Source organism: Lichenostomus cassidix, chromosome 12 (genome assembly GCF_008360975.1).
Source record: "Lichenostomus cassidix isolate B80296 chromosome 12, HeHo_3.0, whole genome shotgun sequence".
Taxonomy (NCBI): Eukaryota; Metazoa; Chordata; class Aves; order Passeriformes; family Meliphagidae; genus Lichenostomus; species Lichenostomus cassidix.
In genome coordinates this window covers 20,691,087-20,701,963 of record NC_139493.1, presented here as the reverse complement: position 1 = coordinate 20,701,963, position 10,877 = coordinate 20,691,087, and the positions used below count along the sequence as shown (strand labels likewise).

At 51.4% G+C, this 10,877-nt stretch overlaps 1 protein-coding gene across 3 annotated transcripts; it reads left to right on the top strand.

Moving 5' to 3' along the window:
- The first annotated feature begins 5,230 nt into the window (after window positions 1-5,230).
- LOC146431936 (T-cell surface glycoprotein CD1b-2-like) lies at window positions 5,231-9,600 on the top strand. Of its 3 annotated transcripts, none has more exons than XR_014854816.1 (3): window positions 5,231-5,354; window positions 5,459-7,244; window positions 8,078-9,600. XR_014854816.1 is itself a non-coding variant. In XM_085073187.1 (3 exons), the coding sequence occupies exons 1-3, from the start codon at window positions 5,309-5,311 to the stop codon at window positions 5,932-5,934; spliced, it is 393 nt and encodes a 130-aa protein (XP_084929313.1). In that variant the 5' UTR covers window positions 5,233-5,308; the 3' UTR covers window positions 5,935-9,600. The 3 variants fall into 3 exon arrangements, 2 of the variants coding, with proteins under 2 accessions (XP_084929312.1, XP_084929313.1); XM_085073187.1 differs by having other exon boundaries at window positions 5,233-5,354; window positions 5,459-5,743; window positions 5,873-9,600; XM_085073186.1 differs by having other exon boundaries at window positions 5,459-9,600.
- Window positions 9,601-10,877: the final 1,277 nt, after the last annotated feature.

Genomic DNA, 10,877 nt, shown 5'->3' with positions numbered 1-10,877 from the left:
CTCTGCCAGTGTAAGCCCCAGGAGAATACCACGGGACAAGGTGATGACTTTGCACACACATAAATTTCACTGACACTTGCAGCTGTTGGCCGGAGTGCCCCAGCCCTCTTTCAGCCATACCGCTTTCCCTAGCAAACACACATGAACAGGCCTTCCCCAAAGCCTCAAACTTGCCTCCTTGGCTACAGGGCTGCCCTATGATACTGGCCCAGGATACCAGGGAGGAGAACTTCCTTCCTGAGAACTTCCTTCCTCCTCCTGCTACACATGCTCCTGTACTCTTGCTGCTGGCACCATGCAGCCCCCTCACTGCCTCCTTTTCTTCCTTTCCCTCCTCCCAGGGAGTGGTCAGATCCAGAGGCTAAGTGCAAGACCTGGCTCACCCTCACTTGCTCCCATCCTGACACTGCGGCATCCTACAGGGTGGGCACAGACAGGCCACCGTCCTCACCAAAAGGGGCCCTATTCCCTGCCTGCCTGCTTGGAGTTCCTGGTCCCACATCTTTCTGTCCAGCCCAGTATCACAGGCACAGGGGTTCAGACACCTGAGCACCGAAGGAGCCTTCAGCCAGGCCTGCAGTACTGGGGTTCCCCCAAAAGTGCTTTCCTCCTGCAGGGAGACTGTGGGCAGCAGGGGGTCTCAGCCCCCCACTGGATTCCAAGACTTGGACTAGGTCCTGGGCACTGCCCTCAGCCTGCATTTTTCTTGCAATCAAAAAGTCCCTGGAGCCTCTAAATTTTCCTCCTGTGAAATGCTCAGATGTTCCTCCTGCAGCTACAAGCCCTCACCTGCATCCACAGCGTGCTTCCCCCTTCCAGGGACAGATGTTCCCCGTGCCCTGGTCAGATCGGCACCCACTGCTCCAAAACAGGTTCACTCTGCCCTCCTTACTACCAAAGCCTCATTCAGCACTGCAGCATGCCACTCAGTCTCCTGCCTACACTTACTTTTTGGTCTCAAGAACTGCCCGGGAATCCCTAAGCCGGGGTGAAAGCACCATCGTCCCTCCAGCCCCTGCACTGTGTCCAGCGGGTCTGAGTTCTGGCATGGGTGGTCCTTGCCAGGGGCAGCATTGACCCAAACCAGCACTGAGGTCCCCTCTGTCATCCCTTCCACGTGGCTAAGTGACAGCTCCCAGAAGGTCACTGAAGCAGTGGATAGCTAAAAAAAGGAAATTAGAGATGCAGGGACAACCTCAGAGAGGCTGTGGAAGGAAACAGCAAACTGAGTGATACTGGGTGACCTCTCCTACCCTGCCTATCCATCCCATTTCACTCTTCTTGTCCCCGGTGACGCTGCAAGCCACCCTACCTCCCCAGACCACCCAGCAGCACTGGAACCAGCAGTCCCCTGTCCTCCTTCGTCATCCTCATGCACCCCAATGCTGCTTCCTCTCCCTCCTCTTCCCACAGGCACTTGTAAACTCCACCTTTTCCAAGCCTTTGTCTTCCACAACACCAGCTTTGTGGAAATTTCAGCCTGGACCACCTCGAATGACATCCTCTTTGCTGCCCTGCAGAAATAATACTCCTGGAACATCCTCTACCCCTACCCATGGATCTACCTGACCCTGCCTGCAGCACATTGGAACAACCTGCAAAACCTGTTTAGCGTCTATGTGCACAGTTTCATTCTGTCCATCTCCACTGATTCCAGAAGGTACCAGACACCCTGCAAGTAGCAGGTGCTAAAAATCTCCTCACCCAAGGCAGGGAGCAATGAGAACGTCCTCAGAGACACTACCAACAGCTTTCCCAAAGTGGAGTTGGCAGAAGGGCAGAGAACGGGCCTCATTCTGCATCAGTAAGACCCCCAAACCACCCAGTTGTGTGCAGAAGTTACATAGGGCCATCCTGGTCCCCAGCACAAACCTTGGGCCATGTTTAGCTCCACTTACGGCCTCACACAAACCCCCCATATTGCTCTCCAGGCACCAAAAATCCACTGGAGGAGTCATCTGAGAAAGCGGTGTAGAAGGTCAAGGGAGTTTCTCTGCTCATAGTTGTGGGATGGGAATAGAATAGAAAACAGATTATAGACTATGGAATAGATCAGCTATTCCAACTGCCTGACCACTCCAAGACTGACAAAAAGTTAAAGCAAACTATTAAGGACAATGTCCAAATGCCTCTTGAACAGCAACAGGCTTGGGGCATGAACCACCTCTGTAAAGAAAAGCTTCCTAATGTGCAGTCTGAACATCCCCTGATGCAGCTTTGAACCACTGCCATGCATCCTGTCCCTGGATCCCAAGGAGAAGAGCTCAGCATGTCTCTCTCTCATGAAACTTCTAAGCCTGCCGCAGCTCACTGACAGCTACTTATTATTAATCTTCCATGTAGGAGGCAAGGAAATGGCAACATGCAGTCTAAGCGCAATCAAAAAATGATTTTGGGGCTTTAGGAGATTTAGTAAGGGATTCTGGGGTACAAGTTATTTTCTCGTCCATACTTCCAGCTGAAAGCAGCAATATTGAAAGAAACTAACTGGCTCAGTCTATTAATACCTGTCTCTGCAGCTGGTGTCACCACCGTAATTTTGTGGGTTTTGACAATGGTATGGCTTACTGCAGTGTCAGTCATGCTGGCATCAGACAGGACTCGCCTTTCTCAGCAAGGGATGAGAGTCTTTGTCCAGGAATTAGCAGGGCTCATTGGTGGGGCTTTAAACTAGATGTGAGGGGGCAGGGAGGGTGATATCAGGCTTGTCCCTGACAAGCTGTGAGGTGGCATGGAAGGGTTAGAGGGACAGGGTGCTGGCAAGGCCAGGTCACTCTAAGAGGTACTAGACACACTGGAACACACCTGCGGTCTTACAGAGGTGACCCACGGACTCCTGAGATAACAGAAACCAACACCACATCTGAGGTGCCTTTACACCAATGCACACAGCACGTGCAACAAACAGGAGGAGTTGGGAGCCATTGCGCTACTAGAATGAACTTGTTGCTGTGAGAGACTGGAAAGACTAATGTCATGAGACATTTTGGGGTGCATGTGTGTGGGGGAAGGGGCAGGCTGGGCCTTGCTCAGGCAAGGCAATGCCCTGCTCCACAGCCCCCACCCCTCAAAAGCTTGTATCCCAGACCTGCAGTGGCTGTCAGCCACAGGCACACTGGAAGCAGTGCTCCACACCCCACCTCTGGAGCCCCTAACACAGCTCCTGAGTGGCCAAATGACTGGAAGTCCCACCTGGGGGAAGAGCCCAGGAAGGCCAAGGGCTATTTAACCCAAAACATGAAGCAAGCACATGTCTTGACCCTATCTCCTGGAGTTTCTGTCAGCTGAACAATGCTGGAATCCAGGAGCGGTACTTATGTGTGGCCCTTTCTATATCTTTTCTGTCTTTCTCTTTCTTCTTCTAGTTCTCTCTTCTCATAATTTTTCAGTAACTTTAAATCAAATGGATTTAGAATTTGCTAATTTGAATGGGCTAAGTCAATGCTTTGAGAAGTGTTTTATGTTGATTGAATGATGCACTAAACCTTTTGCCAAAGTTCTCTGGTTTTCTAAAGTTGTTAGTGAAGTCTTTTCTTCTATGGCAGCACTGAAGCAGCTCGGTCACCAGGGGCTCTCTCAACTGGCAGCTGAAATCTTTTCACGTATCTTACAGCTCACTCAGGGATAAGGACTGGGTGATTATCTCTAAATTATCTATTGCTGTCACAAGTTGTTCCTCTGGTTCACCTGCAGTTTGAGAGCCCACAGTGCCTGTTGGTCTGCTTTCCTCCCCCTCTCCCTGAGGGTCTTGTCTAGGGGCAATCAGGAGGTACCTTCCAGCCCTTCACCAGCTTGGTTGCCTCCTCTGGACGAATTTGAGGACCTCCACATTCTTCTCCAGAGCTGGCACCAGCCAAACATACAGTGCCTCAGGCGAGGTTGAGCACAGCAGGACCATTCGCTCTGTGGCTGTTCATGCTGTGTGTGATCCTCTCAGGATAGGATTTGCCCTCTGGGCTGCCAGGCCACACTGCTGCCTCCTGCTGAGTTTTACCTAGCATCCCCAGGTCTCTGTCTGCAGAGCTGCTCTCCAGCCACTCCCCTTCCAGTTTGTGTCCAATGTTACCCTGTTCCAAGTGCAGAATTTGCCATTTGTTCGTCTTAAACTTCATGCTGATGATGACTGTCCAGTTCACTGATCTATCTAGATTCCTCTTCAAGGTCTGCAATTTCAAACAAGTGAACTTCACCTTCCAGTTCAGTCTCATCAGCAAATGTGCTAAGGATGCATTCAGCTTCTGTCTCCAGATAAAAATATTAAACAGCGCTGGCTTGGGGATCAAGCTCTGTGGAACATTGCTGGTGACCATTCCCCAGCCAGATGCAGCCCCACTCAGGACAACCCTTTGAGCTCTGCCCTTCCACCAGTTCTTCACAGCTTGCCCAGAGGATGCTATGAGGGACAGTACCAAAAAACTTTCCTAAAATCCAGAAAAACTACATCTGCCACCTTTGTCTCACCTGCTAGGCAGGTGACCATGTCATAGACAGTTATTAAATTTAGTTACAGGACTTTCTCTTGATGAACACATGTTGACCGGGCCTGATGACTGCATTGTCCTTTGAATGTCTTTCAATAGCACCCACTATGCTCTTCTCCATAATTTTTCAAGGTCCTGAGGTTATACCAACAGCTAGCTTCCTGGGTCATCCCCATCCCCTCTGGATTGGAATAAAGTTGGTTATTTTCCTGTCAGTCTTGACTCCCACTTGACAGATGATCAAGAGGTGTCCTGCCATAACATCCACCAGCTCCTCTATATAATAGATATAATACATCTGAAGTATTAGTACAGACTGAGGCAAAAAACGGTCATTGAACACCTTGTTTTTTCTTCTATTAGTCAGGTGGCCATCTTCAACAGGTATCAGTCCAATATTTTCTTTAGTCCTCCTATTGTTATTTACTTACATAAAAAAGCCTTTTTTGTTCTCTGATACAACACTGGCCAGTTTCAACTCAATTTGCCTTATGTGTCTTCTCCCTGGGGAGAATAATTCAGGGTGCAGGGGGAAGAGGAAAAGGCTGTGCTCAAGCAGTTGGGTGCCAGGCTGCCACCCATCATGCCACAGACCCCTTTGTGTTCCAGTACAACACTCGCTGCAACTTTTATCCCAATGGCTTGGATGACAAATTCTACCATCTTGCCTAAAATGCCCACAACTTCTCAGCTTCAACACAGACAACAGATGTATGGAGAGGTGGCATGAGAGCAATCTGGCAGTGCAAGCTGTGGGACTGTTCAACACCTTCACCAGCTTCTCTGCAATCCTGTAGCCCCTTTCCAGTACTACCCGTGTCAAACACATGAAGAAATCCATTGACTATGAAAGAGCAGCTCTGGAGAGAAAAGGTGAGACAACTCTGACCCTGCAACAGCCACCCCAAAATCCCCCACACTGGGGCCAGGCCGTGCCCCAACGCGGCTTCCCCCACCCCTCTGGTCTCATTCCCCAGAGCTGCCTGTGGCCACGGTCTTCGCCCGCACCCCCAGCCTAGAACAGCTGCTGCTCGTTTGCCATGTCACCGGCTTCTACCCCCGCCCCATCAGTGTGACCTGGCTGCGGGATGGCCAGGAGGTGCCTCCAGGCCCGGCGCTCAACACCAGCAGCATCCTGCCCAACGCGGACCTCACCTACCAGCTCCGCAGTGTCCTGGCCGTGGCCCCCCACGATGGGCACAGCTATGTCTGCCGTGTGCGCCACCGCAGCCTGGGCACCCGCAGCTCCCTTATCCAGTGGGGTAGGTGTCACCCACAATGTGAGCTGGGGCCCATGCAGCTGTCTGGAGGAGGGTCAGCCCAGCTCTGATGGCAGGCCCAGCCATGGCCTCCCGTGCACCCACAACCCCTCTCTCTCCCTTCTCCTCAAGGCAGCTCCAAGATAGCTCTCAGCATCAGCATTTCCACCATGGTGCCGCACCACTGTATCTAGTGCTACACGTGCAGGTGAGGTCTCCTCCTCCAAGATGCACCAGGCCCATTGGCTCCACAACACGGCAGATGGGAGCTGCCAAACCAGAGTCTCCTGCCCTTGTCCAGCCTTACTCACCTCTTCCTCTCCTGCTGGAGCTAAGAGCTGAGAGGACAAGACACAACAGGGATGCTCTGGAGCCACACTCCTTGAGTCAGGGATGGTGGATGCAGCCCATGGCCAGGCAGCACATCCATCTGTACCGGGAGTAGAAAAGACAGGTCGACTCAGTCCCATGACCCCAGGTGAATCCATGGGCAAGCGGCTCCCCCTTGCCTGCCCACCCGGGCACCGGCCCTCGTATGCCTCCTCACCTCTCCTCCCAGTGTGTCCTTCCTTCATCCTTGCCCCTTTCCCCATCCATCCCCGGACCTAGCACTGGCCCCTTCCTCCTCTCACACTGCCTGTTTCCTCTTCCCATTGCCCAGGACCCTTCGTCCCTCCTCTGTCCCTGCGGGTCTGTGCCCCACTCCCTGGCGCCGGATCCAGCACGGTCCCTGCCTGACCGCGCCCGAGCGAGCTGCCAAAAGTGACCACGTGACATCACCACGTGGTGCCAGGTGGATCCCCGGTGCAGCTGCCTCGCCCGCCCCACGCTTCCATTGGCTATGCTACGGCCCGTTCACCAATGGTATTCGTGCTCCTTCTGCGTCGCCGGACGGCGGCCGGGCGTGGGGCAAGCGAGGCGGGCTGCTGGGGCTGACCCGGACCCCCAGTCCTTGCCGTATGCCCCATCCACACCCTGGCCTGTGCTTCCAAGCAGACGCTATGGCTTCCCCCCGACTCCCCAGGCCCCCGGCTTCAGCCGTCTGTCTCCCCCAGCACTGAAGAGCCGGGGATGAACTCAAGGCCTTTCCCGCCTCGATCATCGCCAGAACCATCCTCCCACGCGGAGCCCAGCAGTCCAGCTCCGGAGGCCTGTTTTACTACCCGTCCGGGGCCCTCTGTCACCCCACTGCCACGGCGGCACCCCGTGGTGCCCAGGGCTAAGGGCTGGCCCCAGCTCTCAGGGCTGAAGGGCCCCGAGCCGGGGTCTGTGACACCCCATTCCCCTGCGGGGCCGTTCTCCTTGTATTTCCTCCATCTCGCAGCCAGGGGTGAAGGCAGCGCATTGCCCTGCCCGTTGATCTGCAGGGATGCCTGGACACACCACTTCCCCCAGCCCACCCTGCCTGACCCATCCTTAAGGTCCACCTCTGCAGACTCCGCATAGGAGTTCCCAGGAGTCATTGAGGAACCGTAGCAGTAGAACCCTGAAGTCCCTGAAGTAGGTGAGCAGAGCAACAGCAAGGGAAGGTCCATGTGATTCCTCACCATTGGAGGCAAGACCAGCAGCATCTGGTACCTAGTGTCCTTATATGTACTCAGAAGACTTGACTGCATCTTTAGCTTCTTCAGGCAAATTTTGGACAGATTGTTTGTGCCTTCATAACCCATGTGTGGTAATTTAAACTTAAGTTTCTTGAACATGCTCAGCACAAAGTCCTGCAGTGCTTCTAAAAGGATGTCTCAGGTGAAGTACTAAGGTCAGAACAACAGGCCCTGAGCCAAAATTGACCTTTAGATGAACCTTTGAACCAAATGTTATATTTGTATCCGCTCATTAACAAAATATGCATGATCAGTAGCTCATTAGTGAAACATAATTTCTGTATTTAGAAGCTGAACAAGGCCATGAAATCAGATATCTGGCCTTATTTGGAGGTGCATAGTCAAAGCCAACTCCCTTGATTCCTCCTTAAGCCCTGGACAGGCTTTGACTGGAATCCAAGAGAAAGATGAAACCGGATGGTCCCACACTGAAAGTGATGTCAGCTTGTTTATTCAGCACTATAAAAGCTGGTCCCTCTCACAGTGAGGCTGGAAGCTCACCGTGTAGGATTTCCCAATTACCAAGAATGGCTCTCCAGTGCTTCACTGTAACAGGGGCTCGCCAGCTGATGTGTGGATCTGGATGATGGTAAAGTCTTAGGGTAACTGGTGATGTGTCTTTCTTAATCACTATAGACAACCTTTTGTAGTAATGATGAGGTGCATTGCTGATCTCCTCTTTTGATTCTTTGCTGCTTTGAACTACAGTAAATTACACTTACTTATTCTTTAGGTTGATGTCTATGTCTTTTGTGCTGATCCACTGACAAAACACCTCTTGTCACCTCTCCATGTTAAAAAAATACCCTAGGATAAAGGTAAGACTTTAAAAATAAACTCTCTCCAAAAACTACACTGATACTTTGAGACTTTTCCTACAGCCCCTACCTCAATCAAAGTTCAGTGGTAGAGCTGCAGCAGCACCTCCACATACAAACCAGAGAAAAAGCCACGAGGCACCCCAGGAACTTCTGGGCCCTTCTGGAGGGACAATCACTGTGGGAGGGCTGGGGCTGTACCCTTCACATTTTTGGAGGCTACTCCTTATCCCAAGAGTAGCAGGGATCTTTACATACAGCATCTCTCCCAGACCAGAGATAGCAGCATTGCTCAAGAAACCTTGTACACAACGGCATGCTGATCAGCTTGGAGAGTGGTGGAGATCAGCACAGTGCTCAGCAGTGATGTTCCACTCAAGCAGCAGCATTCCCACTGTCAGTATACCAAGCATACCCTGGGATGCGGGCACACAGCTCTGTGCTCAAACAGTGGCACTCACACAAAACAGCATTCCAATCTCTGGGGTAGTGCCAGGGATGCTGACTCACAGCAGTGTGCCCAGAGGGTGCACCAGAGGGGCTGGGGAATACACACACTCAGCAGTGTTCACTTCCATCATGGGTACACTAGCAGAATCCAGAGCCCTTGAACACAGGTCTTCCATCCCTGCTAGACAAGAGGGCTCAGGGACCTTGTTGGTGTTTTTCTCACCAACACTGCAATGGAAGGTCTCAGTAAGCATCAGTGATCCCATCAGCATCAGTCTGGGTGGTAAAAAGGAACTTGGGACTGGCTTATAGAGGTGACTGTGTTGTCACTTGTGGCTTAGTAGCTACAGAGAAGGAGCAAAACCTGGCACATGTCACAGTCCTGAAGTCACTGCTGTCTGAGCAGATGTTAGAAGAAGAGCAGGCATTGGCTTTTGTAGGTGCCTGTGAGCTCATGGGTGGGTAAGTGGAAAATAAGGAAGAGCAGGTCCATGGCCTGTACTGTTTCTTGTGAGCCCATTGGTACCACAGCTTCACAGGACAGGAGCAGGAGTCTGGCTTGTACAGGGGCTTCTGATGTCACCAGCAGCTGAGGAGCTTTGCAGGTTGAGGAACTGATGCATCTCTGATTCTAGTCTGACTGCTTCTTTAGGTGTAGCAGTGGTGCTGGGAATCCCATTTATGATACTAATGTTTGAGGAATTTTTTATTATACCACTTGCAGTAGATTAAATATTTCTGTGCTTAAGTTCAGAAAGATTTAATGAACAATCCATTGAACAGAGTCGGATCACCTCCTGTTCTACAAGGAACATCTCTGCCTTAAAGATACTTGTGTGCATGTCTCAGCACGTATTATGAGAGAAGCGCACTGCCTTTTTCAAGGTGCTTCAGTGCAAAATTGCTTGGGACGGTGTCACACTTCGAATATATTTTGGGTTAAACCTCTTTCTACAAGTACATACAATAAACAGCCAAATTCAATGTTTTATTGTGCAAATACGTAATTGTGTATTAAAACAATATCATTGCAAACTTGCCTATCAGAAACCTTACAAATCCAGAAAAATGCTTTGTGCATCATAATTTATCACAGTACCAGGTTTGAAATTGCGGCGTTCTTCCTCCACGCCACAAGCACTCCACACTGCAAGGAAGAGTGCTGGTCCAGAGCCGGAACACGCCGGTGCACGGGCGGCAGCCGGGCACTGCGGCAGGCAGTGGAGCTCGCAGGGACGAGAACCAGCAATGAAGCGTGCGGAAATAAGAGAAGTAGACTCTCAAGCTAGGACTCTCCAGGGAAGTTTATTGAGAGTAGAAGGGACAATGAGCGAGGGGCGGTGAGGGGACGGAGAGTCGAAGGCGGAGAGCCTTGAAGACCTCCAGACAGAGGTTTTTGAGGGACAGAGAAAGGGGAGTGGTTGGCTCCTCAGAGCCAACCAGGGAGAGACAGGTGGGAGGAGAGAGGGAGGGACAAAGGGGTATAAACCAATAACAGAACAATAGGGAGGGGTACAAAATAGGGGTCCAATGGGGTGCCAACTGGGGGAGAACTCTCTAGAGCAAAACCCATAAACGGAACTGGGGAGGGGGAGGGTGCGGGGCCAATCAACAGTTTACAAGATACATAACCAATCCGGGGGCCGCAGGGGACCATGGTCTGTCACTGTGACCAGAAGGGCTTTCCCTGTGGTTGCCTATCCAGCCCCCCATGGGGCTGCCACCGCAACCTGAAATAATTATAATCTCTTCTGAACTGTAAGTAATTTGGAGACACAAGAGAGAATGCTAAGCAGCTGTGATTCTGGCTAGACATGGAGAGAAGCAAACCTTGTGCATCCAAAGGGGGGCAGAGAGATGGGCTGTGACCTTGGAGGCCAGTCTGTCTCCAGGATGCTTTGCTGGCTGCTGAGAGTGTGCAACAAATGACCTGACAGCCTTGCTGGTGCAGGCTGAGCTCTTGTTTGCACTCTGTATGGGCTGTTACACAGCCTGACACACAGTAGCTTTCAGATGAGGAATGGGACTATCCCAAGGCAAAGGGAGCAATCAGGATCTCAAGCCTGTTTTTTCAAGACAGTCAGGTGAAAATGTGCTGTTGAAGCTGTTTGCTTTGCTTACTATTTATCAGACCCATTTTGGCAAAAGTGAACCAGAGTTAGAGCAATTGTGAATTAGGATGGTGCTTCAGTGTCATTTATTTCTGGTTTTGAAAACTCCAAAGAGACAAGAGCAATTTGTTTCTTTTTCCATCTTTCTAAACAG